Genomic DNA, 27,250 nt, shown 5'->3' on the forward strand with positions numbered 1-27,250 from the left:
TACTCTAACGAAAGCGGACCAAACAACGACAAAAGTAGGCTACAAGATCTGGATGAAGTCGAAGAACGAAGAGACATGGCCCACATAAGAATGGTAGCCCAAAAGCAATAAGTAGAAAGGTATTACAACAAAAAGGCCAAAGTATGACCGCTCAAGGTCGGAGATTGCGTCCTCAAAGCTAAAACACAAGTAGAAAAAGACCCTAATGAAGGAAAACTGGGAACAAACTGGGACGGACCATACAAAATCACGACGGCAGCAAACAAATAAGCATTCCTGTTAGAGACAATGGAAGGAAAACTACTCCAAAACAACGGGAATGTCGCCCATCTCAAATACTTCCACTTTTGAAAGGAGGCGCCACCTAAGTCGTACTTTTTCCCCCTCATCCAGGTTTTGTCCCAATCGTGTTTTCTCGGTGAGGTTTTTAATGAGGTGACAAAGAGGACGTCTCGAGGATCAAAGTATTGTTCATTACCCTGCCCGTCGACGTGTTCTCCGGACCGAGTAATGAAGGGACTAGATATAGATAAGCAAATCTCCATTGTATGTACATAGTCGACATATGATTCTTACAAGAATATAATTAAATCGCCATTGTATGAATAAAGCCGACATGTTTTTTCCTACGGGAATATGATCAAACCTCCAATGTGAACATCCTAATGACCGAGGCCATCGACAAAAATATCCGTTCGACCTCATTCAAACCACGACAGGATCCTGCTTCGACGACAGTTCGAAGCAATATCCCAATGGACAAGGCCATTGACAAAAATATTAGTTCGACCTTGTTCGAACTACGGCAGGATCCTACTTCGACGACAGTTCGAAGCAACATCCCAATGGCTAAGGCCATCGACAAAAATATCAGTCTGACCTCGTTCAAACTACGACGGGATCCTACTTCGACGATAACTCGAAGCAATATCCCAATGACCAAGGCCATCGATGAAAATATCGGTTCGACCTCGTTCGAACTACGACATGATCCCACTTCAATGATCGTTCGAAAATAGCATCCCAGAGGCTAAAGCCATCACCAAAAGAAAAAGGAATTGACCTCACCCAAAGGCTAAATCGGCTTAACAGTTCGACGGGTACCCCAGATGCCATAGATATTTCAAATATCATCACCAAACCGACAAAACAAATTTTACATTACATCAAAATGTTACACCAATCTTTACAACGGGCTCAAGCACGCCCCTTACAAAAGTCCCAAACAAAAAGTAAGTATAAACAAAGGTCACACGTCATCTCCGGTTGGGTATGCGTCTTCGTACCAAGAGTCAGAAGTAAGACGATTCGCATCATCGGAGTTGATGTCATCCCTGTCAGAAGTAAGACGGTCATACCCGCATGCCTCCCGAGCTGCACGAGCTTCGATATGCATGACTCGAAGCTTTGTTTCAGCTGCCCTCCCCTCGGCATGAAAAGCCTTGTTCACGTCAAGCCAGGCCTTAGCATGGACCCACAACTCATATAAGCGACGAGGCACGACCGGATCGGCCGAGGCGCAAGACATAGAAGGTTGAGAGTGTCGACTTGCATCCTCTGCCCTCAACGAGTCCACTTGTCCATTCAACACAGATAGCTCCGCCTCCAACTCCTTAACACGACCTTCAAGCCCCGCGACCTTAAGCTTAGAGACCTCCTTCTCCTCGGTCAGCTCCGACTTACAAACATGAAGGGTATTCTCCAAGGACATCGTGCTAGAAATAGCTGCCGCCAGCTTATCAGCACCGACATTCTATTTGCCCTTAAGCCCCTCAATCTCCACTGCCTTCGTATTTAATTCTACGGTCGAACTTGCCACTTTTGCTTGTAAGTCGGCATTCTCGGCCATCACCCCTCCCCCCGCTTAACTCTAGATCATCCTCATTCACCTTAAGAGAGGCCTCAAGTTCACTATTGCGGGCAACAGCCTTCATGAGCTCCTCATCTCGCTCCCTCAGCTCTTCGACCTTGCACGCCAGTTGGTCCTCCCTCTATTTGAGTCCTTCGCGGAACAAATGAAAGTCAGGGTCCTGATTATAAATATCAGCCATTGCACGATGCTTAGCACGATATTGTTGATACTTGGAAGACATATTCCTATAGAAGGCCGTCCTTTTCCTTTCCCGATGCTCGCGCTCGGTCTCCATGATAAGGGTCTAGCACAAAAAATGAGAGAAGTTAAAAACAAATATGCAGGTTGACAATCACAACGCAAACCCAACAATGAAAAGGAAAAGAAAGGCACCAACCCGTAAGGCCATACCGGCGACGCTATGGGACAACTCCATGTCACTCATCGCCCTAAGCATCTCGTTTTCTGGGGCAGCGCATAGAGGGGCTAAAACAAATGCCACCTGATCACAGTTCAACAACAAGTTGTAGTCTACTGGGATGACTATGTGATGGTCAGATCCTTTCGCCCTGACCTCCACATGAGTATGGCGACCTACAAACTCGCGAACGTCCTCCGGGTCGACATCTGAACCTGAGCCTTTGCCCTCGACACGACGGCCCGTTGGATAATGTGCCACCCTTAGCGGAGCGCACGGAGCCGGCCCCTGGATAAACTCCTTCCGTTTAGGGAGATCTACCCGCTAAAATGGTGTCGGCCATAAACGTAGGTACAGGTTTCGTGTGTGACGCCCTGCTTCTATCAGCTCCACGGCCACATCCTTCCCAAGCTCCGTTCTCTTTCTCTTTCTCAACAATGACTCATCCCCGTTAGAGGATTCGTCCAAAATATGTGGGGTCGGTATTGAAGAAGCCTCCTCCCTCACGATCATGACCCGAGAGGGACCCTCTACTTGAATCGATTGAGGACGACCCTCTCGAACAGACACATTCAAAGTAAACTACATCCCTACCGCAGCAACGGCCTGTCGGAATGCAGGGAATGGCGCTCTCCACTTGGAAGCTCCTCGACCTATCATCACGAAGAGTCATATCAATAGACGACGATATACAACCAACAAAGTGGTAAAGAGAAAACATTTACCAGATGGAACTCTAGGGCCATAACGCTTTATGAAGGTGGGCCAATCTCGTGTTTTCGCTACATGGGGTAACAGACGGGCTACCCAATCCCTTATGCCAGCAATAAGGCGGGGCGGACGTCCCATAGCTGCAAACGAGAAGCGAACAATCCTTATAATGAATATAGAAAAAGAAATAGTAAAATGAGTAGCAACACTTACGAGTTTCGTTCCACCTCTCCGGGAACCTGGCGGAGTCAGAAACGATGTGTTCAGTCTTGACAAAGAAATACTTATGTCAAAACTTGCGACTTGCTCGGTCGTCAGTCCTAACCACCAGCCTTTTTGTGCCACAGTTCCTCTGATGCACTATAGTACCCCTGTGGAAGCTGGGCGAGAACAGGTGCAAAAGGCGATGGATAGAAACATCGCATTCCGCCAACTATGCATACTTGGTCAACACTAGAAGAATCTTGAGCGTATATGGCGAAAGTTGTGCCGGGCAAACTTGGTAGAACCTATAGAACTCTTCCGCTAATAGGAGGAGCGAAAAGAGTAACCGATTACGAAAGGGTACTCGTAGAAAGCGCAGTACCCAGGTCTATGGACGTCTACGAAATCTTTCCCCGCTGGAACCATGTCAACATGAGCAGGAATGCTATACTTTGCACGAAGAGCGTCGATGTGAATTTGCTTCGTCTCAGAGAATACGGGGATAGAAGTAGAAGGGGGATCTTTGAGGAAGTCACTTCGAGACATGGGGTATCTCGGCAGTAACTCCTCCACCGTGGGAAGACTGTCACCTTCTTCTACCGCCATACCCTCACCACCTGAAGGGGGCGCCATGGACAACGGGGCGGCCTCAAAAACCCCTTCACGAGATCGATGTGATCTTGGCATGCTTTCGTTAAAAAAGGTAGTGACACAACAAAAAAAAAAGAGGAAGAAGAAGAGGTTGAGAACGAAGAATGTGAGAGGAAGATGAAGAGTGTCAGAGGAAGATGCAGAAGGGTGTTAAGACAAACTCCGAGAAACAGGAAGGGATAATCAGAAATGAAATGACCAAGAATTTTTGAAAAAACAAACCCTCCACCTATTTATAGGATTGGGTGGCGCTAGAATCGAAGTGGAAGGCCACAGAGTTGCACCAAAACCGAAGCGACAAGACATCAATCTCCCACCTTGAAAACACGCGTAATGATGATGCACGTGAAGATGATGTCATTTCCCTATAAAATGCATTACTTTGTGTCTTGCTAAGCACGCTGACCGCCTACCACTAGCCAGACTGTAACGCTTCGTAGGGTCAAATTTCTCCGTAAGAACGCATGGTGTCCACTCATCGAGGACGCACCAAGTTGCAACCCTGACAAGCGGAGGGACTAACTGTATGGGTCCAAATTTGGACAAACCTGACCGTTGATGAACACGACGAACGGCGAGATCCACGAAGCTCGACATCTTGCAGAGGGCGACCTTAAGGCAAACAAGAGACGGTACGACCCTCGCAGTAATGCAGGCCCATTAGGGGACATCTGGAATATTCTCTCGAATATTCCCTATAGCTTGTCTTTTAAAGCTCAGCAAGGTTGGGTTCCTTATATATAGAGCATGAAACAACTTTGTAAGGGACTCTTTTTCGGCTAATCCATAATACTTACTGTAAACTTGCTTACATAGATGATTGAGAAGATTATTATTAAAGGTTTTTTTTTTTTTTGCCTAAACGAGATAAGGAATTCTTATCATTATTTTCTTTATCCATCTTTCATTCTAGAGATTATTATACTTAGTTAAGATTTACCCTTCAACTTCTTTGATTGATTTGTTCAAAAAAAAATTTGATATCTTTTGAGTCAAATAGTAAGCCCAAAATATAGAGCAAATAAAAAATTTCCTTCTCCTTGAAGTCCAATAAAATGATCAGATATTCAAAGGACCTGCATATTCTGTTAGCTATTCATGGTTAACAAGGTATTCTCGAGTCGATTTTCGTGCAACAACAACCATAAATAGACTCAATCTCAAAGTTAGTTGGTTTTGACTATATGAATTATGAATGTCATAATGATTTGATAAAGGCGGGTCTAGGATTTCAAGAGGATGACACACTATTATAAAAATGTAGATATAGAATTTATATTTGACGAGTTTAACTTTAGGCTCTCGTCATGAACGGATGAACCCATAACACTTTTGAAAATATAGGTTCAAAATTATATTCTTTTTAATTTTTTAGTATATATACACACACACACACACCCCTCTATAATTCGTGACCGTCTGGAATAGGATTTGAACCACCAATTTTACTAGAGGTTCATCCAATAATCATTGTACCATAGGAGTTTTTGAGTTTGGGTGCGCACACACATATTTAAGCAATTTTAAAGAATTATAATATTATTATACATGATTTAAGAAAAAGAATATGGTTCACGTGAACCTACGTCCCTTAACATAGATATGAACCTGATTTATTGAGTCCATAATGTTTTAGTACTCCCTATTTAAAAATTATCTAGTAGTTATAGTAAACACAAGTCTTCAAGTTGGTATCACCTATACAAATTTTTAACGTGTGCTGTATTTTATGTTTGAATTTCAAAATATTCCAGATTTTTGGAGATAACTTCTTTTTCATGTTGTTTTAGCTCTACCTCTTCTTCTTTTTCCACCTTCAATTATCATATGTTCATATCTAAGAAACCGGTGCCTATCGAGGCTTACATAACACGTGGCTAAACTTAGAATATTGTTCTTTTATATCATGTTACCCTACCATTTTACAAAATAATCATACTGTTCTATTTTTTCGAAGTTGTGTTTTTTAGCATCCTAACATGGTTTTTACTTTTTATATTTACCCCACTCTCCTCTTCCTTTGAGCTAGTCATGTATTAAATATACCTGAAAAATAGGGAAATCACTTTCCGGCAAACATTTGCTCATTTTGGCACCTAATATTCCACAACTATGGATTTCTAATAATGTCTACACAATGTTTGAAAGCACAGAACAGTACAAGCTGAAACAAGCCAGATATACTTCTAAATCTACCAATCGTTGGACTGTTACATATTTACACTAAAAAAAAAAAAAAATAGAACACAAAAAAAAAACTATCCTTAAATTTCACCAAGTAGGGGAAAAAGCCATTTTACAGGAGTTTCACTTATATACACTAACAATGTACAATAAATTTTTATACTATCGGGTTATCTAAATGTCATTACATGTAGCAACTCATAACTGGGACTGGAAAATTAGGGAATATAGCTAAAAATTTGCTGCAATAGGTTAGATTACCCCTCTTGTGTAACTATCTCTGCATAGATAAATTCTTTAAGAAAAAAGAACATTTAAGGAAATAGGTCTTTGGCTAAACTGGCCCAGAAGTATATTTCTAACCAAGAACTGCCCCGTAGAACAAATCCAAATACCATACCATTTCAGTGCGGAAATAGTACCTATGACACCATTATGCATAAAAGAATAAAGTACTATCCATAGAAATGATAAGTAGCTCACCTTCTTACTTTCCAGGATGTTGGAATAAGACCTATGCATATACATACAGAGATACAAAGAAATTCCAAGTCAAATAACTGCGAACATGTATATATATAGAGCGCAAAATTTTGACTTGCAAAAGATTTTTTTTTTTTGACAGAATACCGATTTAATTCAGGAAATGAAATTCAAACATTAGAATTTTTGAGTTTTGAACATCTCTTCAAAAACTGAACTTGTCATTTTCTGTTTTCTACCTCACCACTTTTGTCCATGACATTCCAGGTTTCATATGCCAACCAGCAGAGAGAGAGTTTTGACAGAATCTTTTTCCAGGCATAATCATCAACTTACCATTTATGGTGAGATTCCAAGAAGCAAAAGCTTCACATACTACTTCTATTGTCCTTTTTTTTCCCCTCCTTTCTCTTTCTGTTTTAAGAGAAATGTTTCAAGATATATCAGCCCAGGTGGATTAAAAGGTAGGTAACTTATTCTAAGTAATGGAATCTCCAGGATGTCCACCTCCTTTAATTGAGATCACTGGCCCGTGGAAGGAACTTCGACTTATCAAATGGGAATCTAGAAACAAAACTACGACCGTGATATCATCGTGAAAATGCCGTCTCACTCCCCGATCTATCTTTTTCAAGTCCGAGTATCTCATTTCTCTTTTCTTTGCTGCCTCCTGAAGGGCAGCTTTTACAAGTTTTCTAGCAATACCCTGCACAATTTTGAAATACATTAGTCCACTCGGAGTAAATAACCAACTTTATGACAAAATAACATTAAGCAAGTTTAAATAGTTGGCCAATTGCTTTTCCTTGAGGAAGACAGGTTTTCCCCCAAAAAAAAAAAAAAAAAAAAAAAATAGTCCACCTGGAGTAAATAACCAACTTGTACACAGAATAAACCATAAGAAAGCTCAACAGTCGGGCAATTGCTTTTCCTTGAAGACAGGTTTTCAAGAAAACAAAAGAAACATACTCAATCGCATTTATAGCCATAGTGGATTCTGTTGCAAATTATTTTCGTCTACTAAAAATATAAGCATGGGCATTATGTCTAGAAACTGGAAACCATGGCAGACAACCTCTGCCGATTACTTCTTCTCTTTTGCTGAAACCAAAAATGATAAATTGATTGCCCTACCTGTTATTTTCCTCCACAAATTCCCTTGGTATACGTTCCTTTCCTTCTTTCCTTTTTCTTGAAAGTGGCTTGTTAAATCATTGACTAACCTTTTAACTGTATTTGTTTTTTTTTCTCCGAAATCTTTATTTAAGATGGCAACACAAGTAAGAATCTCATCCCATTGAGCCAAAATAGCAAGCCAGTTTAACCATTGAGAAGAAAGAGAACAAGAAACAGAGAGTTTAACTTTGACAACATATCAGTAAGATCTTACATGACGTGGACAGCTGTTCACAATGTCAACGGCCTCTTGATTGCTGAGATGTTCCCATAAGCCATCTGATGCAAATATGAGAAACTGATCAGAAGGAAGGAGTCTGTGCGCAAGTACTGATGGCTCCGCAAGAAGGATTGGCTTCTCGAATGTTCCGGGAGTTCTGAACTTAGGAAGCAACGGCTCTCTGTTAAACTCTGCTCTCTTCAAATATGCATCACCAATTGATCTTGAAACCTGTAAAAGTGCATTAGATAATAACCATCATATACAGAAGAACTGATATTATATCTCCTCCATACTTTCCATATCGTGCAAATCTGTTTGCTTAGCATAAGAGCAAATAGATTTCAGCTTTCCCTCTAGAAACTTAGCATAAGAGCATTCCCTTTTTGCTTCTTTTAGGAGAAATTAATATTATTTCCCTGAGAAGTTTGTGAGATGGATCATGGTATGCCTAAGAACTGTCGCTTATTCAGTAGTAATTAATGGGAAGCCCTCAAGACCTTTTGAAGCTAAGAGCGGCCTGAGACAAGGAGACCCTATGTCTCCTTTTCTCTTTGTATTAGCCATGGAGTACTTTAGTCGATTGCTGAAGACTCTGAAAGCAACACCAGAATTCAGATACCACCCAAGATGTGCCAAAATGCAACTGGTGCAATTAGGTTTTGGTGATGACTTATTACTGTTATGCTTCCAGGAATTTTTAGAGGCATCAAGATTGATAGCTAACAGTACCAAAAACTCAGTCTATTTTGGTGGAGTATATCCTACGGTACAACAACAAATACTGGAGGTGCTTGGTTTCACAGAAGGAGACCTACCTTTGAGTATCTTGGAGTGCCACTTAGCACCAAGAGGTTATCAGTAGCTCAGTGCCAGCCACTAATTGAGAAAATGATTGGAAGAGTAACTAGTTGGACAGCAAGGTTCTAATCTTATGCAGGCAGAATTCAATCGATAAAGAGTACTTTTTTAATTCAAACATTTTGGGCACAAATCTTCATCTTGCCAAAGAAAATCCTCAAACACATTGAGACTATATGCAAGAAATTCTTGTGTACTGGAGAAGTTGGTATTTCCAGGAAAGCACTACTAGCATGGGATACTTTATGTAAGACCAAGGCTACTGGAGGGATGAATATAACTGACATAACACTCTGGAACAAAACTGCCATTTGTAAGTCATTGTGGAATCATTGCAAAAAGAAAGACATATTGTGGGTTACATGGGTTCATATGTATTACATAAAGGAAAAGCCAAGTGAGGAAGTTCAGGCTAAGCAAGCATCATAATTTAATTCAGAAGATCATGAAAGCAAAGACCAATGTGGAAGCTGCTGGATATACTTTACCATATCTCCAACAGATTGAGGACTTCTCAACAAGTAAAATATATAACTTTATGAGGGGGTTCTTTCAAAAGGTGGACTGGAGAAGACTAGTATGCAACAACCAAGGGATACAAAATAGACCTTTATTTTCACTCTAGCATTGCATGGCAGGTTATCTATCAAAGACCGCAGGGGCGAAGCTATGTTGGCCCAAGGGTGGTCAACTGACCACCCTTCACCGAAAAATTATGCTACGTATAAGGTAAAATATTAGTTGTTATTAATTAAAAATAGACTTTGAACACCCTTGCATAGCCCACTGGCAATTTTGAACACCCTTATAGAATTTCCTGGCTTCGCCACTGAAAGACAGGCTAGCAAAATGGGGAATAGTCACTGATAAAATATGCCCTTTGTGCAACATAGAAGAGGAATATATCTCCCGTTTATTTTTTGAGTGTTCTTTCTGTGCAAACATTTGGAATAGGATACTAGAATGGCAAGGAGTCCAGAGATTGGCAAGACATTGGCAGAATGAAATTCGCTGCGCTGTGGCAAATGCATGAGAAAGATCTGCTACAAATTAAGTATATAGAATGGCCTAGCAGGGTGCACATACCATATATGGGAGGAAAGAAATCACAGATGCTTTCAGCATACACAGAGGAGCAGTGATGCACAAGGCAACTAATCCAGTTGAATTTTATCCATCGTGTTTATCTGTTAACAAGATAGTGGAGTCCAACAGGAGTAAGAGGGGTAGATATTGTTCCTCAGGTGCTAGTTAGCTCAAGCCTGGGACTGTTTGTCCAGATTTAGCCTAGTTTATGTTTGTTTTCTTTTCCCTTGAGCTGTACATATTTACTTTGGTTAATGACATTCTTTTATTTTCCAATATATATATATATATGGAGCTGTAAGAGGTCCAGACTTGAAAGTCCCAAAATAATAAAATAGACCCACATATTCAAGATGTCATTCCTAAATTTATGCTACAGAGAGAGAGAGAGAGAAACATTTTGTGGTCCTAAGTCCAGAGGCATAACAGCGATCACTGCATCAAACCTTATAACTAAGACAAAATTTCACTTAATTAATATCTACACAATTAGAAGTATGATAAGATGAAGTTTTACAGCAGTTCAAGGAATTCACCTGTATAATACCCTTCACACGCCAAACCTTGTGCTTTAATACTACTACTTGTGGATCATCAGGATGAAGAGAGCGTAGTTCCTCCCGGACAGATTCCAAATTTGCATTGTGTTCAGACGACAATTGAATAGCTTTAACCTCTTTCAGATCCCCCTCTTCTCTTCCTAATACCACACGAGAGTCTCCAGCATTTGCAATGTATAACATCCCATTGCAAATTATACCCACTAAACAACATGATCCCACAGAAGCAATGTGGGGTTTAATTAGCCATTGCTTTCTCACTAGAGAAAGAAACTCCTCTTCTGTAGCCAAATATGCCTTGCTTATGACATCAGCTGACATTCCTTGATCCTCTGAGGTGAATTCTGCAATACAAATAGCTGTTAACTGAGTAACAAATGCATCAGTAATCTTCAAAAACCATACACACAAAAAAAAAGAGTAATGCATTCACGCCCTTGTCAAAGAGAGGAAATAAACAGACATGTTTTTTTTCGATCAACTCCTTTCAGGGGGAATTAGGTTGTTTTGAGCATGGGGTACACCTCATGTCTTTTATCCACTTCTCTTTACCGTGATATGTCAAAGAAGGATCAGTTACCAGAGGATGGTCTCCATTACTACAACCAAAATTTAGTATTTGTATCTTCGCAATTACAGGTATCCCGTTAGCAAATAATTTGGAGGTTTTTAAACATAAGGGACTAATCATGTTCAGTTATAATCTCCAAATGCCAAACAGAACATTCCACTAATGCTTCAAATTTACACAGATAATTCAGGGACAAGGAACCTGAGAATTCTACATTATTGATCCTAAGAGCACAAGCTGCTTCTCTTGCAACCATATATGTTATCCGCTCTCTTTTGATTTTCAAAAAGATGAGTCAAACCAACAGAACATTCCTTCTACTAATGCATACAGACAGACAGCATTCCTTCTTCACAACTTACATCTATTATCATTCATAAAGGAAGTTTTTCTTTACAAAATATCTAACTCTCCAAGATTTTAACAATGAAAATGTTGGCAATTTGGGTAAAAATGTCCAGATTCCACTGCTAAATGATACATAATAGTATGTTTATATAAAATATGTATCTTTCTTTAATAAGGTTTATAGAAGAATAATCGTTTGATGGTCTTTGACCCAATATTTATAAAACAGCCTTAAAATACTGAGCGGTGAGGGCCTTATACATAGTGATGTTGAGACTGAATTCTTCTGAAAGATACTCTATGCATGCATAATAAACCGTCACATCATTTGCTTTCATCTCTAGTCAAACAACTATAATTTTCTTTCTTTTGTCTATTCTTCCAGGTAATTGAACAATAAGAGCATTTTTTTCATAAGTTATCCCCATACAGCTAGGATAGGCGGGGCCCATATTAGTTCTCTTTCACAACTTGCAAAGGACATTATTCTAAAAGGATGTTATTCCTAACCAAAAGAAAAAGTCCCAAATGTCCTAAACTCAATCATGGTCTTGATTATGCCAGAAATAGCTAAAAGCAGTCTAAAGTTGTCCTAGTTTCTTGGGTAGGAATTAGAATAAAAAAAGTTCCCACTGCTAAAAGCTTTCCTTTCAGTAAGCACGTTATATGGAAACCATACGAAGGTTTTAACCTGAAAATTTCATTCAAAATGTATGTAAAAGAAACTCAAAAGTATGTAACAAACCTAAAAATTCAATACAATCATTCAGAAATACATATATCAAAATGAGCCTATGCGTGGCATATATGATTCCGTACATATACACAAAAGGGATTACAAGAGTTACTGCAGGAAACAAGCTTCTGGACCACATATACGTCAACATAAGAAATGCAAGAGCTATAATTGATGATGAAGCAAAGCATTGAAAAAGAAGAAAACCATACTCTTGAGGTTCTCAAAAAGGCGGTCATTTATGAAGCGGGCAGCTTCTGGACCAGCATGGCCATCATAAATTCCGACAAAGGTCCCTTGAGGACCTGTATCCGCCAAACTCAACGGCCCGGATTCAAGCTGGCACTGATCCTCCATTACATTATTTGCTTGTATTACAGCCATTGAAAATTCTCCATTTACATGATGCCCTGAATCTTTGTACCACCACAATCCATCGACTCGGCCACCTGGATCTCCACCTCTAGTGCTACTATTCTCACCTTCGTTCTCTATCGAAGGCTTCCAACAAGGGTATACAAACTTTCTCAATGTAGTTGTCACCATCCCTTTACATATTATTGCTATAATAATTATAACTCACCCAAAAGAACTATCACTCAAAATATTAATCAAATTACTACTATTCCAGAATCCAAACCCCAGTTTCAGACCTATTCTATTATGAGGATCACCACAAGTTCCAGACTTTGTGCATATATCAATCAATGCAGACACCATTAATCTGCATAACCACAATATCAATAACCAAAAATCAATTTGCATTGCAAACACATTAGATTACCAATCTATACTAAAAAGAATAATGGGTTTTCAAGAAAATACACAAATATGCAAAAGTCAAAGAACTCCAAATAAGAAGAATAGGGGATCAAATTAGATACCTTGAATCAAAGATTTTCAACAGTGATGGCAATGGAAGACACCCATTATCAGATTATTTTGTTTTTTATTAAATAAAGTTTGGAACTTTTACTCACGAGGAAAGAGAAAAATTCTCTATGTAATGTGGAAAGGGGTAGATCAGAGTGCGTGTGAGGGTGAGGGAGAGGGAGAGAGAAGGCCACTGTGGTGGTGAATGTTTTTTTTTTCCTTGTAATTGTAGTTAAGAAAGAGAATAGACACATAAATAATTATTGGAACTTTGAATGGGCCCTTAAGAAATTCTGATTTGTTCACTTTTCTTTCTTCTAAGTGACGTTTGGACATAAGAATTGTAAAATCTCAAAAAAAAAAAAAAAAGTGAAAATAATTTTCAATTGAAAATGGTATTTGAAAATTAGAGTTATGTTTGGAGTTACTATAATTTTGGGTTATTTTTGAAATTTTGTAAGTTATCTGAGTGAAAATTTTGAAAAACAACTTTTTGGAGTTTTTTAAAGTTTCGAAAAATTTCAAATGTATCTTCAAGCGAAAATTGAAATTTTTTATGATCAACCGCTGATTTCAAAAAAGAAAAGTAAAAATATTTCAAAATAAAAATTATAAAATTTCTTATGTCCAAACGGGCTCTAAGAAATTGTTTTCCTTTTGGATTTTCCTTTTTCTAGATTCTCTTTTCGGCATTGGGGTGGTTCTGACTTTGACCAGCAACAAACCACCACCCTTTTAGGCAATTTTTTCTCACTCTCCGTGTTCTTTCTTTCGTGATTTTCTAGCAAAAACAATGAGAATTATCAATTCTAGTCAAATTTTTCCTTGAATTATATCAAATGATCCAAATTTATGATCAAGAAGTTGGTGTGGAGCTTTGGTATTGTTATTGATGATTTGAGAAGTATTATTGATGAGTTGTGTCAATGAGTTTCAACAAAGGTGGAAATTCTACTTGATGGTGCAATTAATTATTGTTTGAGTTCTATTTAGGGTAATTTTTAGCCTTGAGATGATAAATTTGAGCTTGGGAGATAGAGACCTAGCTGTAGGAGGTTTTGAGTGTAAAAAAAATGATGATTCACCGTCAGAACAACGTCCATGTTCTTCAATGTTTTGGAAAAAATATGGATAATCTTGTATTATTCAATAACAAATTTGACCACTTTTTCTTGTAAGAAAGGCCTACGTCATCATTGGTATGAAAAGTGGGGCTTACCAAAAGAATAACACAACAACTAGCTCATCGATCTGTCACCTGGAGTACTAGTATCTAGTATCTGAAAATAATAAAGAAGAAAGTGGTCATATGCCTAATAAACTGACACAGTTTAGTGTCATTAATTTTATCTTTAAGAGGTGTGACAAGTATTGACAAAATATGCCTAACAATATACTTGAAACAATTTAAATAATCACGTCATATCATAGTGATGTAAAGATTCACAACATGTATCATACTTTGTAGTTTCAAATATCAAACCAAAGAAGTTTCAACTATCATACATCGTTAATCTCATTTCCTTATTCGCTTCCTCATTTCCATAATTTATTTTATGTATATACATACGATATTACTCACATTGGTTACAACGATCAGCCCAACCTTCCAACTGACAGGGCTATAGTGACGCCCATGACGGAGGACGAGCCAACGAAGGAGGGTCAAGCAGGACTAGCAGACTTCTAGGCCGGTAAGCTTCTGAAAAAGAGGTGCATATGTCAGCTTAGGCAAATCACACAGCGAAATGGAAAAAGAAAGTGAAGAGCTTTATAAGGCAAAATATAAGTCCACATGGTGCGCACACTTTTGGGCTCGATGCAGCGTAGCCTGAAAGACAAATTCGTAAATGCCTAGGCCCAAAGCAAACAATACGTGTTATAAGCTTGAGTCGTGATAAATATGATACTAGAGCCTAACTCTCTCTCATACAATGGTGGGACAAACCTTAGTGAAAATGCTGATTCCCAATAGGGGGATCAATATGGTGTCTGTGATAGAGAGCGGGCCAATGAGGTCGGGTCAATTAAGACTGACATAGTTCTAGGTTGGCAAGCTTCTGAAGAAGGGGTGCACATGTCACCTTAGATAAATTATATATTAGAATAAGAAAGGAAAGTAAAGAGCTTTATAAGGTACAATATAAGTTCTATAGTACGCGCGACTTTGGACTGGATATGGTGTAGCCTGAAAGATAAATTCATACGGGCCTAGGCCTAAAGCAAAAAATACGGGGGCATTTGCATATATACCTGCTTTCTGGGTCACATTGTAACTTGTGCCCGCTTTGCAAAAAAAAATTCAAGCGTACCCACTTTTTCGCGTAACTTCAGCATACGAGGCTGAAGTAGCAAATGCAATCACGCAAAACTTCAGCATTCTAGTAGACGGGTCTGAAGTAGCAAGTGTGCTGAAGTTTTTGTTTGTAATTGCTGAACTTAAGCATAGCAGCTGAAGTTTTGTTATATATTTGCTGAAGTTTTTATTTGTAATTGCTGAACTTAAGCATAGTAGTTGAAATTTTATTCTCTATTTGCTGAAGTTTTTGTTTGTAATTGTACTAAATAAGCTGAAGTTTTTTTGTCCTGGATTCATTAGTTTTGCCATTAAGCTTTTTCAAAAACTTCAGCAGAAAATGCTGAAGTTATTTAGTTCATTTGTAAAAACTTCAGCACTAAAAGCTGAAGTTTTTTTATCCTGAATTCATTAGTTTTGTCATAAAGCTTTTTCAAAAATTTCAGCAGAAGATGATAAAGTTATTTAGTTCATTTGTAAAAACTTCAGCACTATATAGGCTGAAGTTTTTGAAAAAGCTTTCTAACATACTAGATAAATAATCAGATTGCCATCAGTATCTAAATCATAAATTTTGGAAACAATAAACGTGAAAAGAACAGAATTATCATGAAAAGAATCACTAAGTGTAATCTTAAACTTTCCATACGTGGAAATATTCACAAATTATTGTCTACTATCTTACGTAATTATTTATAACTTATTTTTAAATAATCTGATAAACATACTTATGACAATCATCCCATGAACTGAAGTTTCATAGCAGCACCAACAACAACAGCAGCAGCAGCAGCAGAAGAAGAAGAAGAAGAAGAAGAAGAAGAAGAAGAAGAAGAAGAAGAAGAAGAAAACGAAGGAGAAGAAGAAAGAGAAAGGAGGCTGAAGTTGTTTAAAAAGTAGGTACAAGTTAAAATTTTAAAAAAAATGGGTATATGTTAAATGAGGGCGACCAAATAGGACGCCCCATACAATTTTTACAAAAATATGCGTTATGGTCTTGGATCGCGATAACTGTGACTATTTGATACGCCATGATGTTTATTGCGCTCAAAGAATCTTCTCCCTTGCCAAGGCTAAATACGCCATGTGGTGTTGATTATGATCAAGGCATCCCCCCCCTGCCAAGGCTAAGCATATTATCGCACTCGTAGCATTAGTGTTAATGTAATAATCCAACCTTCCCTCTTAAGTAATTATATACCGTTTCATCTTTTAAGTACTTTGAATAGGTTCTTGGGACTTATTGTTGTGGTTTAGTTGGACACCGAGGAGATCAAATGAGTTTTGACGCATTCGAGAGAAGTTAAAAAATTGGAGAATATTACAACAATGCTCCTTGGTGCATGCGTCACGTGAGACTGTACTAGACAAGCCATGTGCGACCGGCATATACCATGCAGCCGACACACAAGGACCTTGGCATGCGTTTGGCAGCAGAATAAGGGTAAATTTTTAGTGCATTGTAAATAGCCCCATTTTGTAATTTTATTTTATTCTCCACCATTCTAAGAACTTGGGAGCGCGGCCTTAAGTGATTTTGACCCAGATTTTTATCTATAAGCTTAGGGTAAATGATCAAATATAACTTTGAGTTCATATCAATTATTTGCCTTTAGATTCAATATTTGAACAAGGAATTTAAAGAGTGAAATTAGGTAATTTAAACATAAACCCTAGAATAACCTAGTTAATGATTTAAGTGCCTTAATAAACTTCAAATAAAAGTCTAAGCATGGATTTGGACTCGTGACTTTATGAATAACTTGAATTTGACTTTGATTTTGAAGTTGGACCACGGGAGAATAGGGATTGGCTTTGTTATGACCGAATAGTAATTTATGAAATTGAGTCTAATAGATTTGTGTGACATATTATTGAATAATCTTTTTAATATATTGAAGTCTTTTGGTGAACTCGGGACGTGAAAAAACTATCTTGGAGGGCAAATCTTGCTTGGATCGGGTTAAGTTAAATTTTTAACTTCAATAAGAGAATTTTCAGAAATTAGAATATTTTACATATATAATATTTTTCATTAATATTAGAGTCTGACAATTAATTCTGACAATTAATTCTGACAATTAAAAATTAATATTAGAGTTTGACAATTAATATTTTCAAGTGACTTTCTTGTAAAAGAAAAAGAAAATAGTGAATGCTTCATACCAACATCGAGAACTTGTAAATAGTTGGACAACCTTGAAGACTAGCACAATTATCTCCAATTTTCACAATGCAATCCACGCAGAGATCAACTTTCTCTTTCCTGATTCTACAATGTCTGTGGTTTGAATTATTTCTTATCTCATCTACTGAAGGATCCTAAAGAAGGAAAGCAACTCTTTCATACCATGCTTTTTCAAGACTACAAAAGAGAGTACTCAAAGAAAGCAAATAACAATGTCACGATCCAAAACTACCAACCAGTCGTAATGGTGCTTAACTCACTTGTTAGGCAAGTCAAACATAACAAAAACAAAACAAGATAGTAGAACTAACGGAAATAACATAAATTCAAAACCAACTAACATAAATTATTGCGTCGATACATAAAAATCCCCAGAACTGATAATACAGAGTCATGAGCTGTAAAATAAAAGTGCAAGTCTAGAATGCAAAATAAGATTGTTGTCTCAATAGAAACAACAATACTAAGGGTGTGTTTTGTACGAAGAAAAATATTTTTCGGAAAATATTTTTTAATTTTCCTATGTTCGGTTGGCCTAAATGTTTTGGAAAATATTTTCCTTATGAACTCATTTTCTTCCAATTGGAGGAAAAAGTTTTCCTATTAAGAGAAGGGAAAACATTTTTCAAAACTCCTTCTCCACCTTCCTCACCCTATTCCCTATCCCCACCAACCCACCCCACACCCCATCAACCCACCCCACACCCCTCACCTACCCACCCACCCTACCCCCACTCTAAATAAAAATTATTATTAATAGTACTTCTTTTTATGTTATAGATGAATTTTTTTTCATTTCAAAAAATGAGTTTTTTTTTTCATTTTAACAAAAAAAATACTTTCTTTTCATGTAAAAAAAGTTATTTTTTTATTTTAATAAAAAAATATTTTCGTTTCATGATGTAATTTTTTTTTCTACAAAATGAGTATTTTCTTTTCATGATGTAGAAAAAGTATTTTCTTTTATTTCAGTAAAGTGAGTACTTTATTTTCATGTTGTAGAAAGAGTACTTTCTTTTTCAACCAAAAAAGAGTATTTTTTTTATAGTTATGGAACACAAAATTCAATATTATTTTTGCATAAAAAAGTAAAATAACACATTAGTTCCTTTGGGTTTGTGTGAATTTTTAGAGACTTAAGGGAAGGGGGAGGAGGAGAGTAACATAAAAAAATATTTTCTACTCTCAAACCAAACACTAGAAAATATTTTCTGAAATTTGTTTTTCCATTTACCAACCAAACAAGGAAAAATAAGTGATAAAACCACTCATTTTCTATGAAAATATTTTCATGGAAAATATTTTCCTTCATACCAAACACACCCTAAAATAGAAAGAGACACCAAAGACTGCGGTCTAAATGCAGATCTACCTCATCTCTCGGCAACTCACATCAACAACCACAACGACTCTTGGCTCGGTCCAACACCTGAATCTTCATAATTAAGTGCAGAGTGTAGTATGAGTATAACTTACTCCATGTGCTCGGTAAGTAATAGAAGCAAGAATTATCAATGATATTCACTAATAACCTACCCAATTCATAAATTTCACAAATACACAACAATAATACCATCTAATCACACAACATAAATAAAGTCACCTCGGTGCACAAAATATAATGTGTCAAGCCCTGTATCAATTAGTAATCCAACATATAGAGAATATATGCATAAAAAGGCATGTATACATTCCTGATCTAGCATATAGAGAAGATATGTGAATAACATATGTATACATCCAAGGAAATTGCAAGTAGAGAAGAAATGCAATAACCAAACCAAATACTGATCACTTTTTCCTCATACCGCATGTACACCATCAAGAGAGAAACATGAAAGGGTGACCTTAGGGATTGCACAGACAACTCACATGCCATATATAACAACTGCACGAATAACTCATGTGCTAAAATGGTAATAACAATTAAATTTGATTATGGGACTCTAAAAATATGTGATCTATTTTTATGCTAGTTGTTAAGCAGTTGATGCTATGTATGTGAGACTTAGAAACGAAATAGGAGTTAAGGATAAGGCGATAACCAACCCGATAGGTTGACAATCGGGGCCTCGATCTTGTCGATTCAGGGGTCTCGAGGTTGATTCTAGAGCTCGGTTGTGAACTATCAAAGGTGGTCGAGGTGCGACTAACAGTTATAATAAAATCAACGAATGCTCTTTATGGTCAATGATAAGCAATAAATGATGAACAATAATGAAGATAATAAAAGAAAGCAATAATATCAAGAGAATGTGTTAGAGAGCGAAGCAAATGTTCTTGTATATTTCGTGTAGAGCAACTGAAGCAACAGGGGTTTACAAAATGACAAGGATCCCCTTTATATAGGAGGGGAATCCCAACATAGTACAAAATATATTAATGTCAAAGAAGCGGAGATGGGACAGCTAGATGACACCCTGATTCAGGTTTAGAGTAGCCCACTAAGCTCTGTCAGTCCTTGGCGTGTATCTTGGGAACTCCCATCACTGCCCTGAGGTCGAGTGTTGATGACCCTCGAGGGAGGATACTCAGCCGTGGCCTCGATCCTTCGAGGTAATCTTCCGAAGTGCCTTAATGGCGAGAAATTGGACCCTCCGAATTTACCGTATACAGATAGTCCCCGAGTTTCCTAGAACAAAGCGATAGGAAATGATTTTGATCTGCTATTCCGGGGGCATCATCGCTGTGACGTCACTCTATCAGAGTATTAAATGCCATGCCCAAAAAATCTCACAAGGGTCGCTGTCAAACGCGACTATAGAGAAGCCCATGAACCGCTACTAGTTCGTCCCTTTCTCTTCCCACACGGCTCATATAAATGCACCAATCGTTGGATAATTTGTACGTTCCCAACATCTTCAAATTTGCAAAGCCATACCCATCCCTACTTGCATCCTTTCTTCTTACTTTCTTAGAGAAATTTCACCATCATCGCGGCTAGAACCTCCAAGGTGGTTCCTCGGAAAGACGAGGCTGCCTCTTCATCTCGAACATCTAAAGGAAAACCAAAAGTGATACCCACCGTGGGACAATGTACTCCCACCGAGCTTGACATGTCGAAGGACTTTACCATCGATAAAACCTCATCTACACCGGGCCGATGTGAACACGTGTCCCGGTACATTAGTGTTGTGACCAACATAGGGAAGGTGAAGGAAGACTCCCGATGGAGGGAGGCAACGGAAGTGGAGATTCCCCGCCCTGATGAGAGCATAATGGATTAAAAGACTGGTTTCCTTCATGTATATACTTACCCATTTACTTTGGGTCCGGTCGATCCTCCTAAATCCCCTCCCCCGGAGATAGATACGGTTATCCTCGATTTTTCCGACAAATACCAAGTGACGCTTGGTCAAATCTATCCTTCTTTCTGGAGTATAGTCTTGATGCTCTGCCATTTCTTTGATGGGGTCGAGGGCGAGACCTTTACCCTCGACCATTTGATTAGGTTGTATACCTCGATTTTACCGAGGTTTGATTAGGCTTCACCACTGATCCAAAAAATCATTTTTCTCGTGCACCGACGAGAACAAGGATCGAGGATGGATGAGCAGGTTCATCCGGGTGAAGACCTCGAACATCATTCCGGCCGGGAGGATGCCATTCCCGAAGAAGTGGAACACATATCGTAAGTATTTTTTTCCTCGGACGTGTTTCACAATTTTCTTTCACCCCTTCCGAAAAAATGATCTCTTTTTGGTTTCTGCAACCACCTCTTGGTATCCCAAAGCGGCCCCGGTTTTGTCGAGATGGATCGGGTGGTTGGATACATCGTTCCCATATCTTGTCCGATCTTGGACCGGCCTGGCCAAGAAGCGGTGGGTGGCCAAGAATTATGGTAAAGTTTCCTTTGCCACCTATGTCTTAGCCTTATGTTTCTCCCCGCATCATTTGTGCTGATAAGTTATGGTCACTGTGCTCGTGCAGGCCTTGGTGAGAGTATGCAGATGAGGCCACCTCCTAGGGGCGAGATGGAGGCTTTGGAGCCCGCTAAGGGCAAGAAAAGGAAGGGTAAGGCGGCTACAGATCCTCTTGTGGCAAAGAAACCTAAGCCACATAGGCTTTGAGCTGCCACTAGGACCTCAGCTTCAACTTCCGAAGAAAGCCTCGGCACTGAGGATGAGGATGATGATGAGGGCGAGTGCCGAGTGATGCGGAGAATAAGGTCGGGCGTAGGAGACTCGTAGGCGCCTCGACCAGAAGTTGCTGAATCTGGAACGACCAACTCAGGCCGGTCCCGTGCGGCGAAGACCTTCGAGGAGGATGTCAATGTGGTTCTGGATCCCGTGGCTGAGTATGGTGCAGTTTCTGTTGGGGAGACCATTACTTCTAGCCTCGAAGGGTCTGGACCCAGATTTGGGGGTAGAAGTTGCCCATCGAGGACATCGATGACATAGAGGGTTTTAGTTCAGACCCTCAATTCTCGTTAGAGGAGCTAAGGGATGCTCAGGATGCGAATATCGCCAAAGCCTCCTCTCAAGAGGGGAGGCGCACTTGGCAACATTCTTGACGATGTTAGCTAGAACTTTGATCTAGACACTCCCGGCGCCATCAAGGAGACGGAGAGGTTCATGCAACAGGTGATAGCTATTTTATGTATATTTCCTTTAGTCTCACGCATTTTTCTTTGTTCTTCTAACTCTTCTGTTTTGCCGTAGTGTAAGGAGATGTATGATCATGCCCTCTCCAGGATTAATGAGGAGCTTTCATGCCGTGAAAAGGAGCTTGAGAGGTTAACCTTGGGACTGCGAGAGTCAGAGGCTTACTCTGCCCGAAAGAAGAAAGAGTCAAGCAAGCTCTGGGTTGCTTTGGAGGGAGCACTCCGAGAAAAAACTGCTCTGGTTGAGCAAGTATTTTGTTATGCATGAGTCCACCCTTCTCTCCCATAATTCAATACTAACTAGCTTACCTTTCCCTTCATAGATTGCTCAAATGGATTCACTGATCAGGCAAAAGAATGTGGAGATCCTCAGGCTGAAGGAACGGAATGAGGTAGCGGCCTTGGAGTTGGCATCGACCCATGGTCTTCTCCAAAATGCTTGAAAGGAGGTTGCTGCACTGACTGTGGCCAAGTCCGAGATTGAGGGAAAAGTTTCTACTTATCTGTAGTACGCAGCCACGACGAATCAAATAGCCCGTAATATTTCGATAGAGGCCGAGGTAAAACTGGCTCGGGCTATTGCCCATGATACAGAGGAGGCGAGGAGGAAAGCCTTGGAGGGGGTCAGAGCCAAAAGTGTCGATTTTTCAGCCGAGGTTGAGGAGGCCCTAGAGTTGGAGAGAAAATCGGCGCTCTTGGTTGCTTTAGACGAAGATCCTGGAGATGGCTCAGAGGATAGTGGCAATGAAGAGTAGGCCTTGTGTCACTTTTGCTTCTTTTTTTTCTTTCTGTGCATGTACTCCCGGGGAATGAGTCTTGTAAAAACGTCCCTGGTAAATATATTTTTGGCAATGCAAAGGGGGTTTTCTGCCCCAAGTCTTTCCATTCTTTATATCTCGCTGCTCTTGTGGAGTTAATCTTTGAATTTTAACACTAACTTTTTGGAGCCCCTACTTGGAGCAATCGGGACCCCAAAATCGGGTCCTATCTCGAAATTAGGTCGACAGCTTCTTTGGGGCTGGTGCCTGTGATAGCGAGAAACCCTCAAGGTCTCGATGCCTGTTGACTTTCGTGGGATAGCGACATTCGTGTGATCTGATAAAGGGACCCCCAGGGTGGTCCTATTTGTACATTTTCCAAGGAAAAAATAACGTTATCGGCCAGAATTAATTGGCCCTCTGGGTAGGCGAGCAACCACAGCTTTGCCCTTATATATTCATTCACTTGCTTCTCCAGTGGAGATTTTGCTACTCTGAGTAACTATCCCTTCCATAGAACTTGGTGCTTTGTGCTAGTTCTCTTGTCATTTTAACTCAAAATCTTTGCCCAAATCTATATTCTCCTCCTCTTATTTTATCGTAGCCATGACTACTACATCGACATCCACCCATCAAGGAGAGGGGAGTTCTGCCTCTATTCTATGTCCGTTCGGTGGTACACTGCAGGTACCTGATGAGTAGGCCTCGAGGTGCTTTGTCTCAAGGAGAGACTTTACATTGGAGAGACCTCCCAACGTTCAAGGACAACGGGAGCACGCGCCGAGGTTCATCTCATCAGTAGGGGAGGAACACCTCGAAATGATCAGAAAAGATTGTGGATAGGGAGAAGGAGTGGTGCTGCAAGTACCTTCCTTTGAGGAGAGCATTATGACCTACATCGAGGGGTTTTTGAGCATATATACAGACACCTTTTTATTGGGTCCCCCCGACCAGGTCGTGCTTGAGTTCTGTCGGAGATATCAAGTTAACTTGGCGTAGGCTCACCCATCCCTTTGAAAGATAGTGCAGACGATAAGATACTTTGCAAATAAGGCCGAACTTGAATTTACCCTCAGTCATCTCGTGAGGTTATATCGGCCGCTACGTTATCGGGGTTTGATTACTCTGCAGCGTTGATCCACCCTGTCTTCTGCCATTGACGGTGAAGAAGATGAGGACCGAGTATGGATGAGCCGATTCGTTCTAGCACGGACGATCGATATCCTTCCTGAAGAGTTTCTGCTCTTTCCCGAGAAATGGAATTTCACACGTAAGTGTTATACCTGTACTTTTATCACTTTGTCTGGAAGCGGGCTCCATAATAACATTTTTCTGTTTCATTTTTTGTAGCGAATCCTTGGCTGCTGACCGAGGACCCTAATTTGGCCGAGTGGTCTCGTAAGCTGGCGGCTTGTTCGACCTATGATAAGCGCAGGTGGTGAGACCTATCCAAGGGGAGATAGGAGGCAAAACATCATGGTAGGCGCTTGGTGACTTATTTCCCCGGAATGGTACTTTTCTTTTTAGCGTACTACATTAGCCGCCACAGGTATTGGAGTTTTTTCCGAGATGAGACCGTGCCCCCTAGGGGAGGAGGAGAGACTGCCAACCTTAGGATAGAGGGTCGATGATAAACGAGAACAGCCTCCGGGTTGTGAGGAGGCTCGCAGCGGGGCGAGTCCTTCTCAGAGGTTCAAAAGAGGCGATTCGGCCGATCATTCGGCTTCTGAGGCCTCCGTTCTTGAAAGAACATTCCCCGTTTCTGCTGAGGGTACTTCGAAGAGTGAGGAGCATGTGGTGCCTTCTTCTTTTCCTACCAAAGGCGCTTTAGGGGACACTAAGCCATCGGGCATTAGTTTGGCCTTTAGTGAGGCTCAGCGGCTCGGCTTTATGGTAAGCTTCGGTAGTTGTCATAGGATTATTCCGGTTTCACACTCTCCCTTTCTTATTGAATTTTCTTCCGCTGGCCTTTGACAAGCTTAAATTCGAGTTGCTTCGCTATGAGGCTAGGTTGCAGAAAGCTTCAAATAGGGAGAAATACCTTAAGCTTCTTTGTGCGAGAAAGGAAAATGAGTTGGTATCCCTGCGGTGTGAGGCGGATAGAAGCCGGAGCCGCGAGAGCTGCCTCGAGAGACATGTATCTTGAATTTCATGTTGACATATGCTCCCCCTTTCATTTTCGGAGATTAATGTTTTGATATTTTAGTTGGAGAGCAAAACGGAGGAGCTGGAATGACTTTGGGGCGAATTTGGCCGGGCGAAACGTGAGTTTAACGAGCTGCATGCCCATGTAGATGCCCAAATACTATGCCCTTCCTTCCCGTACTGAGGCTATCGCCTTCGATTCTATCGTCACATGTATTGTACTGGTTTTTCATAGATGCATCGATTTTATTCAATCCAGGCTCCACTTATTCTTATGTGTCCTCTTACTTTGCCCCGCATGTGGGCGTATCTCAGAATTCTTTGAGTTCCCCTATTTATGTTTCTACTCATGTGGGAAATTCTCTTATTGTAGACCGCGTTTATCGGTCGTGTTAGATTTCTCTTAGTGGTTTTGAGACCAAATCCGACTTATTATTGGTTAGTATGGTAGATTTTAATGTTATCTTGGGCATGGACTGGTTGTCGCCCCATTATACTATACTTGATTATCATGCCAAAACTGTGATGCTGGCTATACGAGGTGTACCGCAAGTAGAGTGGAGGGGTACTTTAGATCACACACCCAGTAGAGTTATTTCATTCTTTTAGGCTCAACGAATGGTTAAGAAGGGGTGTGATGCGAATCTAGCCTATATGAGAGATGTCAGTATTGACACCCCTACAGTTGATTTAGTCCTAGTAGTATAGGATTTTCTTGATGTGTTTCCAGCTGATCTTCCGGGTATGCCACTCGACCAAGATATTGATTTCGGCATTGAGTTGTTGCCGGGCACTCAGCCTAGTTCTATTCCTCCTTATCGTATGGCTCCTCCTGAGTTAAAGGAGCAGTTGCAGGAATTGCTTAACAAGGGTTTTATTCGGCCCAGTGTATCACCTTGAGGTGCTCCTGTTCTGTTTGTGAAGAAAAAAGATGGTTCTATGCGCATGTGCATTGATTATTGCTAGTTGAACAAAGTTACAGTGAAGAACTGGTATCCCTTTCCTCGTATTGATGATCTGTTTGACTAGTTACATGGTGCTTGAGTGTTTTCTAAGATTGACTTGCATTCAAGTTACCACCAATTGAATATTCGGGAGCCAGATATCCCGAAGACTGCTTTCAGGAATCGGTAATGGTCATTACGAGTTCCTTGTCATGTCATTAGGGCTTACCAATTCCCCAACAACATTTATACGTTTGATGCACATCGTGTTCTATCCATATCTTGACTCGTTCGTCATTGTCTTTATTAATGATACTCTGGTATACTCCCGGGGTCGGGAAGATCATGAGCAGTACCTGAGGATAGTGCTTCAGACTTTTTGAGAAAAGAAATTATATGCGAAGTTCTTGAAATGTGAGTTTTGGTTAGATTCCGTGGCATTCTTGGGTCACGTGGTATCGAATGAAGGGATCAAGGTGGATCCAAAGAAAGTGGAAGTAGTGCAGAGTTGGACCAGACCAGCCTTAACTACAAAGATCCGTAGTTTTCTTGGCTTGGTGAGTTATTAACGTCGATTTGTTGAGGGATTTTTATATATTGCAGCACCTATGACCAGGCTGACCTAGAAAGGTGCTCCATTTAAGTGGATGGAAGAGTGCGAGTAGAGCTTCTAGAAGCTCAAGACAACTTTGACTACAACCCCAGTATTGATATTGCCTACAAGTTCGGGGACTTATACTGTCTATTGTGATGCCTCGAGGATTGGCCTTGGAGCGGTATTGATGCAGGATAGTAGGGTGATTACCTACGTGTCCAGACAACTGAAGGTGCATGAGAAGAATTATTTTGTCCATGATCTCGAGTTAGCTGCTATTGTTCACGCCTTGAAGATCTGACGTCATTATTTGTACGGTGTTCCTTATGAGATCTATACTAACCACCGGAGTTTGAAACATCTGTTCAAGCAGAACGACCTTAATTTGCGTCAGAGGAGGTGGTTAGAGCTATTGAAGGACTATGATATCACTATCTTGTATCACCTAAGCAAGGCCAATGTGGTGGTCGATGCTTTGAGTCGTCGAGCGGAGAGTTTGGGGAGTTTGGCTTATCTACTAGCAGCGGAGAGGCCTACGATGATGGATGTTCAGGCCTTAGCCAGCCAGTTTGTGAGATTTGATCTTTCGGAGCCCAGTCAAGTTCTAGCTTGTGTGATTTCTCGGTTTTCCTTGTTTGATCGTATCAGAGAGCGTCAGTATAATGACCCTCATTTGCTTGTCCTCAAGGATAAGGTTTTGCATGGTGATGCTAGAGATGTTACCATTTGTGATGACGGGGTATTGAGGACGCAGGGTTAGGTATTTGTACCCAATGTTGATGGGCTT

General features: G+C 40.1%; 1 protein-coding gene across 1 annotated transcript; it reads right to left on the reverse strand.

The window, feature by feature from the left end:
* Positions 1-6,572: 6,572 nt before the first annotated feature.
* LOC104243130 (probable protein phosphatase 2C 38) lies at positions 6,573-13,141 on the reverse strand. The gene is made up of 5 exons (XM_009798280.2): positions 12,946-13,141; positions 12,274-12,785; positions 10,383-10,750; positions 7,894-8,130; positions 6,573-7,209 (listed from the first exon to the last, which is right to left on the reverse strand). The coding sequence occupies exons 2-5, from the start codon at positions 12,605-12,607 to the stop codon at positions 6,982-6,984; spliced, it is 1,167 nt and encodes a 388-aa protein (XP_009796582.1). The 5' UTR covers positions 12,608-12,785; positions 12,946-13,141; the 3' UTR covers positions 6,573-6,981.
* Between the last annotated feature and the right edge of the window lie 14,109 nt (positions 13,142-27,250).

Source organism: Nicotiana sylvestris, chromosome 5 (genome assembly GCF_000393655.2).
Source record: "Nicotiana sylvestris chromosome 5, ASM39365v2, whole genome shotgun sequence".
Classification (NCBI taxonomy): domain Eukaryota; kingdom Viridiplantae; phylum Streptophyta; class Magnoliopsida; order Solanales; family Solanaceae; genus Nicotiana; species Nicotiana sylvestris.